At 52.6% G+C, this 16,170-nt stretch overlaps 1 protein-coding gene across 1 annotated transcript in view; it reads right to left on the reverse strand.

The window, feature by feature from the left end:
* Positions 1-16,170, reverse strand: part of LOC142256928 (myo-inositol 2-dehydrogenase-like) — a 68,239-nt gene that overhangs the window by 47,650 nt on the left and 4,419 nt on the right. The window contains exons 2-3 of the mRNA XM_075328922.1: positions 8,777-9,358; positions 6,864-6,934 (exon numbers count right to left, since the gene is read on the reverse strand). Of these exons, the coding sequence (XP_075185037.1) occupies positions 6,864-6,934; positions 8,777-9,358 (653 nt within the window). The remainder of the gene's footprint in view (positions 1-6,863; positions 6,935-8,776; positions 9,359-16,170) is intronic.

A 16,170-nucleotide genomic window follows, 5' to 3' on the forward strand; every position in this document is an offset into this window, starting at 1 on the left:
CCTGCTTCAGCGAAGCTGAATGAGGCCATGGCACAGGCGCCGCAGCGCTGATGTCCCCCGGCGCACTACAACACCCAGCATGCTGCGGTGTGAGCGCCAAATGCACGGGGACACAGAGTACCTTGAGGAAGCAGGGCCATGTCCCTGATGTACTCCGCTCCATCCAGCATCTTCTCCAGGGGCTGTAGATGGAGCACGGTCTCAGTGCCTGGAGACCGGTAAATCCCACTTCACCCAGAGCCCTGTAAAAAGGGATGGGGAAGGAATCAGCATGTGGGCTCCTGCCGCCGTACCCGCAATGGGTACCTCAACCTTACAAACACCTCCGACATACAGTGGGGTGAGAAGGGAGCATGCTGGGAGCCCTTTAGTATGGGCCCTCTTTTCTTCCATCCGACATAGTCAGCAGCTGCTGCTGACTAAAAAGTGGAGCTATGCGTGGATGTGTTGCCTCCTTCGCACAAAGCACAAAACTGGTGAGCCAGTGATCCCACTGGGGGTGTATAGCCAGAAGGGGAGGGGCCTTACACTTTTAAGTGTAATACTTTGTGTGGCCTCCAGAGGCAATAGCTATACACCCAATTGTCTGGGTCTCCCAATTAGGAGCGAAAAAGAAAGGCAGCGTAAAAGAAGGGAATTTTGTTTACTTACCGTAAATTCCTTTTCTTCTAGCTCCTATTGGGAGACCCAGACAATTGGGTGTATAGCTTCTGCCTCCGGAGGCCACACAAAGTATTACACTTTAAAAAGTGTAACCCCTCCCCTCTGCCTATACACCCTCCCGTGGATCACGGGCTCCTCAGTTTTGGTGCAAAAGCAGGAAGGAGAAAACTTATAAATTGGTCTAGGGCAGTCATGGCGAACCTTTTACAGGCTGAGTGCCCAAACTGTAGTTCTAAACCCATTTTTTTTTCCGAAGTGCCAACCAATCCTATTATGTAAATAATTGATTTTAACCTTACCTTTGCAGTCTTCTCTTCTCTCCAGCAGGGGGCATCACGCTCATGCATGCTTACCACACATGGAAGCTGAGCCCCTGCCCTTTTCAGACACAGCAGTTGGATTGATCTTTCTGGAAATAAATTGCAGCATATTTGACAGAGATTTTAGCATGGAATGCAATCAGATGTCACCTGTAATCCACATCTACATTTCAAAGTCTGAACATCTTGAAATCCCATAAAGACGTACGAGTTGCTCCCCCCCCCTTCATTGTGTAGTTATGTCCCCCTTCCTGGCCACTTCCTGGTAAACATGTCCCCCATCCTGATATACATTCCCTACATTCTGGTATATTTGTCCACATCATGGCCCCATCCTGGTAAATGTACCCCATTCCTGGTAAATGTACCCCATCCTGGTAAATGTACCCCATCATTGTAAATGTATCCCATCCTGGCATGTTCCCCCCTGCTGTTAAATGACCCCATCCTGGTAAATGTACCTCATCCAGGCATGTTCCCTTATCCTGGTAAATGTACCCCATCCTGATAAAGGTCACCCTTCCTGATAAATGTTCCCCATCCTGGCATTTTTCCTCATCCTGGCATGTTCATGTACCCCCATCCTGGCATGTTTCCCCCCATTCTGGTAAATGTATCCCCCTTACTGGTAAATGTATCCCCCATACTGGTAAATGTATCCCCCATACTGGTAAATGTATCCCCCATACTGGTAAATGTACCATCCATACTGGTAAATGTACCCCCCATACTGGAAAATGTACCCCTTCCTGGCATGTTTCCCTTACTGCTAAATGTACCCCATCCTGGCATGATTTCCACCCATCCTTGCAGTCATGTTTCCACCCATGCTTACAGTCATGTTTACCCCCATCCTTGCAGTCATGTTTCCCCCATCTTTGCAGCCATGTTTCCCCCCATCTTTGCAGCCATGTATCCCCCATCTTTGCAGCCATGTTTCCCCCATCTTTGCACGTTTCTCTCCATCTTTGCAGCCATGTTTTCCCCGTGCTCTCCATGTTTTCCCCGTGCTCAGTTTGCCCCGTGCTCTGTTTGTATATGCCCCATGCTCCCATGTTCCCCCCGTGCTAGCTCTGTCCCCCGTGCTCCCCATGTTTCCCCCGTGCTCCCCATGTTTCCCCCGTGCTCCCCATGTTTCCCCGTGCTGGCTCTGTCCCCGTGTGCTCCATGTTTCCCCCGTGCTGGCTCTGTCCCTGTGCGCTCCATGTTTCCCCCGTGCTGGCTCTGTCCCCGTGCGCTCCATGTTTCCCCCGTGCTGGCTCTGTCCCCCGTGCGCTCCATATTTCCCCCGTGCTCCCCATGTGTCCCCCGTGCCCTGCATGTTTCCCCCGTGCGCTCCATGTTTTCCCCGTGCTGGCGCTGTCCCCGTGCGCTCCATGTGTCCCCCGTGCGCTGCATGTTTCCCCTGTGCGCTCCATGTTTCCCCCATGCGCTCCATGTTTCCCCCATGCTGGCTCTGTCCCCGTGCGCTCCATGTTTCCCCCGTGCTGGCTCTGTCCCCGTGCGCTCCATGTTTCCCCCGTGCTGGCTCTGTCCCTGTGAGCTCCATGTTTCCCCCGTGCTGGCTCTGTCCCCGTGCGCTCCATGTTTCCCCCGTGCTGGCTCTGTCCCTGTGCGCTCCATGTTTCCCCCGTGCTGGCTCTGTCCCCCGTGCGCTCCATATTTCCCCCGTGCTCCCCATGTGTCCCCCGTGCCCTGCATGTTTCCCCCGTGCGCTCCATGTTTCCCCCGTGCTGGCTCTGTCCCCGTGCGCTCCATGTGTCCCCCGTGCGCTGCATGTTTCCCCTGTGCGCTCCATGTTTCCCCCGTGCTCCCCATGTGTCCCCCGTGCTCCCCATGTGTCCCCCGTGCGCTTCATGTTTCCCCTGTGCTCCCATGTTTCCCCCGTGCGCTCCATGTTTCCCCCGTGCTGGCTCTGTCCCCGTGCGCTCCATGTGTCCCCCGTGCGCTGCATGTTTCCCCTGTGCGCTCCATGTTTCCCCCGTGCTCCCCATGTGTCCCCCGTGCCCTGCATGTTTCTCCCGTGCTCCCATGTTTCCCCCCGTGCGCTCCATGTTTCCCCCGTGCGCTCCATGTGTCCCCCGTGCGCTGCATGTTTCCCCTGTGCTGGCTCTGTCCCCCCCACATCTTTGCACAGCCGCACAGAAGCTAAAAATAAAAAAAAAAAAAAACTCACCTTCTGGCCCCCACTCCTCCACTGCTGCGTCCTCAGTCACTTCAGTTCCCGCGCGGCCACAAGACACCGGCGCCGCCTACTGACGCTCCTCCGTCTCCTAGGCAACAGGCCTGCAGCCCAGGAGAGGAGGCGTGTCAGAGCGAGGAGAAATGTCTCCTCTGCTAAACACCAGTTTGAGCTGCTGGCGCGACCACACCAGCAGATCAAACTGGCGCAGTGTGGCGACACAGCGCGTGCCAGCACAAAGGGCTCTGCGTGCCCTGTCTGGCACGCGTGCCATAGGTTCGCCATCACTGGTCTAGGGTAAATTCAATCCGAAGGATGTTCGGAGAACTGAAAACCATGAACCAAAAGAACAATTCAACATGAACAACATGTCTACACAAAAGAACAACAGCCCGAAGGGAACAGGGGCGGGTGCTGGGTCTCCCAATAGGAGCTAGAAGAAAAGGAATTTACGGTAAGTAAACAAAATTCCCTTCTTCTTTGTCGCTCCATTGGGAGACCCAGACAATTGGGACGTCCAAAAGCAGTCCCTGGGTGGGTAAAAGAATACCTCAATAAAAAGCCGAAACGGCCCCCTCTTACAGGTGGGCAACCGCCGCCTGAAGGACTCGCCTACCTAGACTGGTGTCTGCCGAAGCATAAGTATGCACCTGATAGTGCTTCGTGAAAGTGTGCAGACTAGACCACGTAGCTGCCTGACACACCTGCTGAGCCGTAGCCCGGTGCCGCAATGCCCAGGACGCACCCACGGCTCTGGTAGAATGGGCTTTCAGCCCTGAAGGAAGCGGAAGCCCAGAAGAACGGTAGGCTTCGAGAATCGGTTCCTTGATCCACCGAGCCAAGGTTGACTTGGAAGCCTGCGAACCCTTACGCTGGCCAGCGACAAGGACAAAGAGCGCATCTGAACGACGCAGGGGCGCCGTGCGAGACACGTAGAGTCGGAGTGCTCTCACCAGATCCAAAGAGTGCAAATCCTTTTCACATTGGTGAATTGGATTAGGGCAAAATGAAGGCAAGGAGATATCCTGATTGAGATGAAAAGGAGATACCACCTTAGGGAGAAAATCCGGGACCGGACGCAGAACCACCTTATCTGGGTGAAACACCAGGAAGGGGGCTTTGCATGACAGCGCTGCAAGCTCAGACACTCTTCGGAGTGATGTAACTGCCACTAGAAAGGCCACCTTCTGCGAAAGACGTGATAAAGAGACATCCCGCAGCGGCTCGAAAGGTGGTTTCTGAAGAGCCGTTAGCACCCTGTTAAGATTCCAGGGTTCCAGCGGACACTTGTAAGGTGGGACTATGTGGCAAACTCCCTGCAGGAACGTGCGGACCTGCGGAAGCCTGGCTAGGCGCTTTTGAAAAAAATACGGAGAGCGCCGATACTTAGCCCTTGAGAGAGCCGAGTGACAAACCCTTGTCCATTCCGGATTGAAGGAATGAAAGAAAAGTGGGTAAGGTAAACGGCCATGGAGGAAAACCGTTATCAGAGCACCAGGATAAGAAGATTTGCCAAGACCTGTAATAGATCTTGGCGGACGTTGGCTTCCTGGCCTGTCTCATGGTGGCAATGACATCCTGAGATAACCCTGAGGACGCTAGGAGCCAGGACTCAATGGCCACACAGTCAGGTTGAGGGCCACGGAATTCAGATGGAAAAACGGGCCTTGTGACAGCAAGTCTGGGCGGTCTGGAAGCGCCCACGGTTGACCCACCGTGAGATGCCACAGATCCGGGTACCACGACCGCCTCGGCCAGTCTGGAGCGACGAGAATGACGCGACGGCAGTCGGACCTGATCTTGCGTAACACTCTGGGCAGCATCGCCAGAGGAGGAAACACATAAGGCAGTCGAAACTGCGACCAATCCTGAACTAACGCGTCCGCCGCCAGAGCTCTGTGATCCTGAGACCCTGCCATGAATGCCGGGACTTTATTGTTGTGCCGTGACGCCATGAGATCGACGTCCGGCGTTCCCCAGCGGCGACAGATCTCTCGAAACACTTCTGGGTGCAGAGACCATTCCCCCCGCCTCCATGCCCTGACGACTGAGAAAATCTGCCTCCCAGTTTTCTACGCCCGGGATGTGAACTGCGGAGATGGTGGAGGCTGTGGCTTCCACCCACTGCAGAATCCGTCGGACTTCCTGGAAGGCTTGACGACTGCGAGTGCCGCCTTGGTGGTTGATGTATGCGACGGCCGTGGCGTTGTCCGACTGTATACGGATCTGTCTGCCCTCCAGCCACCGATGGAAAGCCAATAGGGCTAGATACACTGCCCTTATCTCCAGAACATTGAACTGAAGGGAGGACTCTACCGGAGTCCAGGTTCCCTGAGCCCTGTGGTGGAGGAAAACCGCTCCCCACCCTGACAGGCTCGCGTCCGTGGTGACCACAGCCCAGGTTGGGGGTATGAAGGATTTTCCCTGCGATAGAGAATTGGGAAGGAGCCACCACTGAAGTGACGTCTTGGTTGCAAGGGAAAGAGAGACGTTCCTGTCGAGGGAAGCCGACCTCCTGTCCCATTTGCGGAGAATGTCCCATTGGAGTGGCCGCAGATGGAATTGCGCGAACGGCACTGCCTCCATCGCTGCCACCATCTTCCCCACGAAGTGCATGAGGCGCCTTAAGGGGTGTGACTGACCCCGAAGAAGTGATTGCACCCCTGCCTGCAGAGAAAGCTGTTTGTCCCGCGGTAGCTTGACTACAGCTGACTGTGTATGAAACTCCATCCCAAGGTAAGTCAGTGATTGGGTCGGTGTCAACTTGGATTTCGGGAAGTTGATGATCCACCCGAACTGCTGGAGAGTCGACAGAGCGACGGTAAGGCTGTGTTGACACGCCACCCGAGAAGGGGCCCTGACTAGGAGATCGTCTAAGTAGGGAATCACCGAGTGGCCCTGAGAGTGTAGGACCGCCACAACGGATGCCATGACTTTGGTGAAAACCCGTGGGGCTGTCGCCAGGCCAAAAGGCAATGCCATGAACTGAAGGTGTTCGTCCCCGATGGCGAAACGCAAGAAGCGTTGATGTTCGGGTGCGATCGGCACGTGGAGATAAGCATCCTTGATGTCGATCGATGCTAGGAAGTCTCCTTGTGACATCGAGGCGATGACCGAGCGGAGAGATTCCATCCGAAACAGTCTGGTTCTCACATGTCTGTTGAGTAGCTTGAGGTCCAGAACGGGACGGAATGAACCGTCCTTTTTTGGCACCACGAACAAGTTGGAGTAAAAGCCGCGACCACGTTCCTGAAGGGGAACGGGGATCACAACTCCTTCTGTCTTCAGAGCGTCCCCGACATAACTAAGTTGAGAATGCATGAGTGGATGTGTGCCTCCTTCCACACAAAGCATAAAACTGAGGAGCCCGTGATCCACGGGAGGGTGTATAGGCAGAGGGGAGGGGTTACACTTTTTAAAGTGTAATACTTTGTGTGGCCTCCGGAGGCAGAAGCCATACACCCAATTGTCTGGGTCTCCCAATGGAGCGACAAAGAAAAACCCCGCAGTGTGCGCACATAGCCTTATAGAAACAAATTAGTTCAACAAAAAGTTGCAAAAGTTATCAGCCAAATCTCCAATACACCCTTCGGTTGTGAAGGACCTGCTAGGGGTTGTGGTTTTACAACAGGTGGAGAAGTCCCCAACGTCATGAACACTCAGTAAATGAGGAGATAAGAGCTAGATCGACCACTTACCAGCTTTCAATGTCACCAATGTCATGGCGGCTGCCAGTTCTGGTGGAGAACAAATAACCACCCCAGACACTCTGCAAATGAAAATGTCAGACAGATGAATATGACAGGACATCCCACACTGACTACTGGGACATCATCAAAAAATCAAAGACAATGCCCAGGCCTCAAGAGACAAACCTAGACAGAACCTGCGCCTCACCACTGAAGGGCCATACTAACATATAATCTCTCTGAAGTTTTTTATTTTTATCTCCTAAGCCAAATATATGTATAAAAATAGTTAATTTGCTAAACCTAAAGGACTGGGCAGCCTTTGATCACCTGTATGAAACCTGCCTACTCAAAACCTAGCTGCCACCTCACTCGCCAGGACAGCCTTACAGTTTGAGAAGTACTGATGTAAAGTAGTGATATAAAGGTGGTATAGTGAGAGTTAAAGGGTTTTCACAAAATCACTGGCACTTCCAAGGATCCCAAGAACAGAGCGACTGAACCCACGTTATGGCGCTCTGAAGCCACGTATTGAAAGGAGTGAAGGTGCAAATACTCGGCTCCGTCCATTCATTGTCTATGAGACTGCTGGAAAAAGAAGCCTTCTCTTCAATCAGACAGGGCTCTGCAGTTCTCAGGATCTTTGTCAACAATAAAATTATTCTACCACTTTGATTAGCCAAGATGAATACAATAGGTATACTAGAATATCCGCAGGGTAGAAATGCTAAAGGTGTAATCTAACTTTTAATAATAAAAAATAAAAATATCAGTGGTGAAAGTGCTTAAAACACACAAGTGGATTAGGCTGTGTTGTGTGCGCATTTGCCCAATTTTTGCTGCTTTTTTTTGGAGCAGTTTGTTGCCCAAAACTGCATGGCTTTCCTTCTCACAGCAAGGTCTATGTGAATTCATAAATGCTGTGCACACGGTGCTTTTTTTGCGTGCACAAAAAACTGCAGCATGTCAACTGTGTCCTGCGTTTTTTAGCCTTTAAAGCCATTGATTAAAGAAAAAAAAAAAAAAGGAAAATGGGACAAAACACAAACGTTTTTTGTGTTGCGTTTTCTGGCACAAGGTGCAGTTTTCTTGTCTGCAGCGTGCGCACATACCCAAACACTACTCACTTTTTTTTTTTTTTTTTTTTTTAACCCCTGATGATACAAGTCTCTTTGAAGCCAAGTGCCAGCTATATACAAGTGACTCTTGGCTACTACACTCAACAAGTGGCTATCAGGTTTATATGCGATATTACTAGCAACATGGCTGCAAATCACTGACCCGTCATGCCAATAATACAGCACATGCTGTGGCCAATCACTGGATGCAGCGGTCATGACCTGGCCAAATGTAAAACAAAGACAGGAGGACCACTGGAGGGTCAGAGCCGGATCATTGAAAAATAGGCTAGTATGGGGTTTGTTTGTTTTTTTTAACATTCACATTTTTTTATTACATTTAGAGCTGAGTGAGTACCTAACTATTCGCACTTGCTATACTCATAACGAGTACTGTCTAATATTCGCATATTTATTCCAAATAGCGTGTGCAATGCAAGTCAATGGGGAAAAAACTTGCAAAGTGTCGAGTAACCCAAATGTCGCACTATTTTCTACTCGCACGAATAGTGCAGCATTCGGGTTACTCAGTACTTTGTAAGTTTTTCCCCATTGACTTGCATTGCACACTATTTGGAATGAATATGTGAGTATTAGACAGTACCCGTTATGAGTGTAGCGAGTGTGAATAGTTAGATACTCGCTCAACTCTAATTACATTGTTTTTTTAATTTCAAAGGTAGATAACTCAAGTATAATTCTATAGCCAGCCTTATAAATAATAAATTATACGGTAAAACTTGTAGCAGATTACATAAAGTATCTATAAAATTAAGGATCTGAATGCACAGGGTTCATGCTGACCTTCGGTCACTAAGTGCAATGTCCACGTCTTGCTCCGGCAGCACTCGCGTCTTGGCCAAGAGTCCTTCACTAAAGGCCGTCTCCACCGCCAAACGTTGATTCTCGACAATGTAGTACAGGTAGCAGTCGTTTTCTTCTGCTATGCTTTGAAGCAAGGCCTGGCAGCCGTGGCTCACACCTATGACAGCGAGGCCAATATTACTCTCCTGAGAACCTTCTCTGCTGTACAGTCCTCCTGGGACAATACTATCGGAGGCTTCTGAGATAACATGCTTTTGGTTGGTGTGCTTGGAAGAGATGGACGGATGCTGGATGTGGATTGTTCCAAATGACGAAGGCATTGAGGAGGAGGTAGACGGTGCTGGATCTTCTCTTCCAGTCATAATGGTGGTGGTGGAACTGATGTTTGGGTGACCAGGAAATGAAGACTGATGATGACGATGGAGGGGAGGTGATAGCACCGGATTACTGGTGCTGATGGTATTGCTGACAGAGCTGACCTGCAGTGTAAAGGAGGGCTGAGGCTGAGAAGAGGAGTCCAGAGGCAGAGAGAGGTCCTCGACATGGTCTGCACCTGTCGTCCTATGAAGGAGAAGGATACATTAAAAGGTCTGCCTGTGCTCCATACACATCGCCATCCTAATACAAGCCTGCATACGGCAGGACCCACAACACATATTCCTACTGCCGAGAGGACTATAGCTTTCCATACAACCTTCCTTACATGGAGTAAGCTACACCGGGTCTATACTCCAGTCACTTCCACAGCTGCATTCAGAATCCTGTTTCTCTGTTACAACCCAGCCTGTAATACACTGAGCCAGTGCCGATTTATAGGCCAGAAAACTACCTATTGCTGTAATCAAGCCTTTTATATTATATACAGTATATATTTGATATTTCTTTTGTCATATCACAATCCATAGTTTAACAAAATAAATAAAGAAGGGAATTTTGTTTACTTACCGTAAATTCCTTTTCTTCTAGCTCCTATTGGGAGACCCAGACAATTGGGTGTATAGCTTCTGCCTCCGGAGGCCACACAAAGTATTACACTAAAAAGTGTAACCCCTCCCCTCTGCCTATACACCCTCCCGTGCATCACGGGCTCCTCAGTTTTGGTGCAAAAGCAGGAAGGAGGAAACTTATAAATTGGTCTAAGGTAAATTCAATCCGAAGGATGTTCGGAGAACTGAACCATGAACCAAAAGAACAACCAGCCCGAAGGGCACAGGGGCGGGTGCTGGGTCTCCTAATAGGAGCTAGAAGAAAAGGAATTTACGGTAAGTAAACAAAATTCCCTTCTTCTTTGTCGCTCCATTGGGAGACCCAGACAATTGGGACGTCCAAAAGCAGTCCCTGGGTGGGTAAAAGAATACCTCGATAAAAAGAGCCGAAACGGCCCCCTCTTACAGGTGGGCAACCGCCGCCTGAAGGACTCGTCTACCTAGACTGGTGTCTGCCGAAGCATAAGTATGCACCTGATAGTGTTTCGTGAAAGTGTGCAGACTAGACCAGGTAGCTGCCTGACACACCTGCTGAGCCGTAGCCCGGTGCCGCAATGCCCAGGACGCACCCACGGCTCTGGTAGAATGGGCTTTTAGCCCTGAAGGAAGCGGAAGCCCAGAAGAACGGTAGGCTTCAAGAATCGGTTCCTTGATCCACCGAGCCAAGGTTGACTTGGAAGCCTGCGAACTCTTACGCTGGCCAGTGACAAGGACAAAGAGCGCATCTGAACGACGCAGGGGCGCCGTGTGAGACACGTAGAACCGGAGTGCTCTCACCAGATCCAAAGAGTGCAAATCCTTTTCACATTGGTGAATTGGATTAGGGCAAAATGAAGGTAAGGAGATATCCTGATTGAGATGAAAAGGGGATACCACCTTAGGGAGAAATTCCGGGACAGGACGCAGAACCACCTTACCCTGGTGAAAAACCAGGAAGGGGGCTTTGCATGACCGCGCTGCAAGCTCCGACACTCTTCGGAGTGATGTAATCCTGAAGACACTAGGAGCCAGGACTCAATGGCCACACAGTCAGGTTGAGGGCCACAGAATTCAGATGGAAAAACGGCCCTTGTGACAGCAAGTCTGGGCGGTCTGGAAGCGCCCACGGTTGACCCACCGTGAGATGCCACAGATCCGGGTACCACGATCGCCTCGGCCAATCTGGAGCGACGAGAATGGCGCGACGACAGTCGGACCTGATCTTGCGTAACACTCTGGGCAGCATCGCCAGAGGAGGAAATACATAAGGCAGTCGAAACTGCGACCAATCCTGAACTAATGCGTCCGCCGCCAGAGCTCTGTGATCCTGAGACCGTGCCATGAAGGCCGGGACCTTGTTGTTGTGTCGCGACGCCATGAGATCGACGTCCGGCGTTCCCCAGCGGCGACAGATCTCTCGAAACACGTCTGGGTGCAGAGATCATTCCCCCGCGTCCATGCCCTGACGACTGAGAAAATCTGCTTCCCAGTTTTCTACGCCCGGGATGTAAACTGCGGAGATGGTGGAGACTGTGGCTTCCACCCACTGCAGAATCTGCCTGACTTCCTGGAAGGCCTGACGACTGCGCGTGCCGCCCTGATGGTTGATGTATGCGACGGCAGTGGCGTTGTCCGACTGTATACGGATCTGTCTGAACTCCAGCCACCGATGGAAGGCCAATAGGGCTAGATACACTGCCCTTATCTCCAGAACATTGAACTGAAGGGAGGACTCTACCGGAGTCCAGGTTCCCTGAGCCCTGTGGTGGAGGAAAACCGCTCCCCACCCTGACAGGCTCGCGTCCGTGGTGACCACAGCCCAGGTTGGGGGTAGGAAGGATTTTCCTTGCGATAGAGAATTGGGAAGGAGCCACCACTAAAGAGACGTCTTGGTTGCAAGGGACAGAGAGACGTTCCTGTCGAGGAAAGTCGACCTCCTGTCCCATTTGCGGAGAATATCCCATTGGAGTGGCCGCAGATGGAATTGTGCGAACGACACTGCCTCCATTGCTGCCACCATCTTCCCCAGGAAGTGCATGAGGCGCCTCAAGGGGTATGACTGACCCCGAAGAAGAGATTGCACCCCTGCCTGTAGGGAAAGCTGTTTGTCCAGCGGTAGCTTGACTACCGCTGACTGTGTATGAAACTCCATCCCAAGGTAAGTCAGTGATTGGGTCGGTGTCAACTGGGATTTTGGGAAGTTGATTATCCACCCGAACTGCTGGAGAGTCGCCAGAGTGACTGTAAGGCTGTGTTGACACGCCACCCGAGAAGGTGCCCTGACTAGGAGATCGTCTAAGTAGGGAATCACCGAGTGGCCCTGAGAGTGTAGGACCACCACAACGGATGCCATGGCTTTGGTGAACACCCGTGGGGCTGTCGCCAGGCCGAAAGGCAATGCCACGAACTGAAGGTGTTCGTCCCCGATGGCGAAACGCAAGAAGCGTTGATGTTCGGGTGCGATCAGCACATGGAGATAAGCATCCTTGATGTCGATCGATGCTAGGAAGTCTCCTTGTGACATCGAGGCGATGACCGAGCGGAGAGATTCCATCCGAAACAGTCTGGTGCTCACATGTCTGTTGAGCAGTTTGAGGTCCAGAACGGGACGGAATGATCCGTCCTTCTTTGGCACCACGAACAAGTTGGAGTAAAAGCCGCGACCATGTTCCTGAGGGGGAACAGGGATCACAACTCCCTCTTTCTTCAGAGTGACCACTGCCTGAAAAAGTGCGTCGGCCCGAGCGGGGGGCGGAGAGGTTCTGAAGAAACGAGTCTGAGGACGAGAGCTGAACTCTATCCTGTAACCGTGAGACAGAATGTCTCTCACCCACCGGTCTTGAACATGTGGCCACCAGGCGTCGCAAAAGCGGGAGAGCCTGCCACCGACCGAGGATGCGGTTCGGGGATGCCGAGAGTCATGAGGAGGCCGCCTTGGAGGCAGCGCCTCCGGCGGCCTTTTGGGGGCGTGACTTAGACTGCCACGCATACGAGTTCCTCTGGCCTTTCTCCGGCCTGCTGGACGAAGCGGATTGGGACCTGGCGGAGGGACGAAAGGACCGAAACCTCGATTGAATTTTCCGTTGCTGAGGTCTCTTAGGTTTGGACTGGGGTAAGGAGGAGTCCTTTCCCTTGGATTCCTTAATAATCTCATCCAATCGTTCGTCAAACAATCGGTCGCCAGAAAACGGCAAACCGGTTAAGAACCTCTTGGAGGCCGAGTCTGCCTTCCATTCGCGCAGCCACATGGCCCTGCGGACTGCCACAGAATTAGCGGATGCCACCGCTGTACGGCTAGCAGAATCTAGGACTGCGTTCATGGCGTAGGAAGAAAAAGCTGACGCCTGAGAGGTCAAAGACGCAACCTGCGGAGCAGAATTACGTGTAACCGCATTAATCTCAGCCAGACAAGCTGTGATAGCTTGTAGTGCCCACACGGCTGTAAAGGCCGGGGCAAAAGACGCGCCCGTGGCTTCATAGATGGATTTCACCAGGAGCTCTATCTGCCTGTCAGTGGCATCCTTTAGCGATGAGCCATCTGCCACCGATACCACAGATCTAGCCGCCAATCTAGAGACTGGAGGATCCACCTTGGGACACTGAGCCCAACCCTTAACTACGTCAGAGGGGAAGGGGTAACGTGTGTCAGTGAGGCGCTTATGTACGTTTGGGAAACCGAAACTGGTGTTTCTCCTGCTGAGAAGCCGACTCCTCTACAGGTGGAGGCGGGGGAGACAGGTCTAACACCTGGTTGATGGACGAGATAAGATCATTTACTAAGGCGTCCCCTTCAGGTGCATCAAGATTGAGGGCAACGTCAGGTTCAGAGCCCTGAGCTGCGACGTCCGCCTCGTCCTCCAGAGAGCCCTCGAGCTGGGAACCCGAGCAGCGTGAAGAAGTCGGGGAAGATTCCCAGCGGGCCCGCTTAGTCTGTCTGGGACTGAGGTCCGGGCAGGAGTCCTCCGCGTGGGACCTAGGGCCCAACCTGGGAGCGCGCTGCGGCGCAGACCGAGAGGGGCCTGGAGGCGACGAGCTAACGGGGACCGGGGCCTGTGTAAGGACCGGTCTGGACTGCAAAGCTTCTAGCAGCTTGGCAGACCATTTGTCCATAGACTGAGCCATGGATTGTGAAAGTGACTCAGAGAGTTTCTCAGCAAACGCAGCAAACTCTGTCCCTGCCGCCTGGACGGGGGAGCAGGGGGGGGTCTACATGAGCCGAGGGGCCCACTAGTGACCGAGGCTCCGGCTGAGCAAGCGAAACAGGGGTCGAGCATTGCTCACAGTGAGGGTAGGTGGAACCCGCAGGTAACATAGCCGCACAAGAGGTACAGGTCACAAAAAAAACCTGTGCCTTAGCACCTTTGCTCCTTGGGGACGACATGCTGTTGTCTCCTAGGAGAGTGATCACTGAGGGTATATGGGAAGGGGTATACAGCCCGACCGAACAGAAATATGTATATAAATACGTATCTATTCCGGCACCCTGGGGGGGACCAGCACCGGGTGACCGGTGTGGCTGACCGACCGCTAAAAAGCGGAGTGTGTGTCCTTCAGATTCCCTGCCTTAGGTCTCCCAGAGCTCTTTTCTGATAATCCTCCACCGGCAGAATGCCAAAAACATGGCTGCCGGAGCTCTCAGGGGAGGAGTGGAGCCGTGGGCGGTGCTAGAAAAGTGCGGGAATCTGGGGTCCCCACAGTGATCAGTGAGGGGGGAGGAAACATACAGGATGCTCCGGCCCTCACAGCAGACGTCAGGCCGGCCGTCCCGCCCTTACCCCTGACAGGCAGGCCCGGGGGCGGGATTTTTGCTACTAGGCCGCGATGAAGCCGGGGACTAAATTTAAGACTGCGGCCGACAAGCAGGCGCGGTCGGCGCGGAAGTCCGCCGGTCTTCACAAATCAGCAGCTGCTGCAGCGTCCGGGAAGAAGGCGCTCCATGCACAATCCCCATGGGGACACAGAGTACCTTATGGATGCAGGGCCCGGTCCCTGAGGATGGATAGACTCCTGTCCAGCAGATTCCCACAGGGGCTGCGGAGGGAGCCCGGTCCCAGTGACTGGATGACCGGTCAGGATCACACTTCTCCCAGAGCCACTAAGGGATGGTGAAGGAAAACGGCATGAGGCTCCGGCCTTTGTACCCGCAATGGGTACCTCAACCTTAACAGCACCGCCGACATAGTGGAGTGAGAAGGGAACATGCCGGGGGCCCCGTGGGGGCCCTCTTTTCTTCCAACCGACATAACTAAGTTGAGAATGCATGAGTGGATGTGTGCCTCCTTCCACACAAAGCATAAAACTGAGGAGCCCGTGATGCACGGGAGGGTGTATAGGCAGAGGGGAGGGGTTACACTTTTAAAGTGTAATACTTTGTGTGGCCTCCGGAGGCAGAAGCTATACACCCAATTGTCTGGGTCTCCCAATGGAGCGACAAAGAAATATATATATTGCAAGTTTCACATTAGCCACACTATCCAATTTAACCCCTCCCATCCCGGCTGGAGTTTCAATCTATGCATACAGTTAACCTTAAAGCTGGGGTCACACTAAGCGACAGCGACGTCGCTGTTACGTCACCATTTTCGGTGACGTAACAGCGACCTTGTAAGTCGCTGTTATGATCGCTGCTTAGCTGTCAAACACAGCAGAAGCAGCGATCATAACGTCGCTGTGCTACATGTGCAGAGAGCAGGGAGCCGCGCTTAGCGCTGGCTCCTTGCTCTCCTAGGTACAGTACACATCGGGTTAATTAACCCGATGTGTGCTGCAGCTACATGTCACAGTGCAGAGAGCAGGGAGCCGCGCGCACTGCTTAGCGCTGACTCCTTGCTACAGTATACATCGGGTTAATTACCTGATGTGTACTGCAGCCACATGTGCACAGAGCAGGAGCCGGCACTGGCAGCAAGAGCGGAGGCTGGTAACGAAGGTAAATATCGGGTAACCAGGGAAAGGTCTTCCCTTGGTTACCCGATGTTTACGCTGGTTACAGCTTACCGCAGCTGCCAGACGCCGGCTCCTGCTCCCTCTGCTCGCTTCATTTCGTCGCTCTCTCGCTGTCACACACAGCGATGTGTGTGTCACAGCGGGAGAGTGACGACCAAAAAATGAAGCTGGACATTCAGCAACGACCGGCGACCTCACAGCAGGGGCCAGGTCGTTGCTGGATGTCACACACAGCGACAGCGACGGGACGTCGCTGCAACGTCACAGAAAATGGTGACGTAGCAGCGACGTCGTTGTCGTTGTCGCTGTGTGTGACACCAGCTTAAGGGAAGACATACCTGGTAGAGCTTACACATTCCTTCTGCTCAATGTTTATTTTTAAACTGGAAACATTTTTTATATATAAAATGCTTTTCTTTATTTTTAATACCCACTGGGGACTTGTAAATGCCCAATACAACA

Source organism: Anomaloglossus baeobatrachus, chromosome 11 (genome assembly GCF_048569485.1).
Source record: "Anomaloglossus baeobatrachus isolate aAnoBae1 chromosome 11, aAnoBae1.hap1, whole genome shotgun sequence".
NCBI lineage: Eukaryota > Metazoa > Chordata > Amphibia > Anura > Aromobatidae > Anomaloglossus > Anomaloglossus baeobatrachus.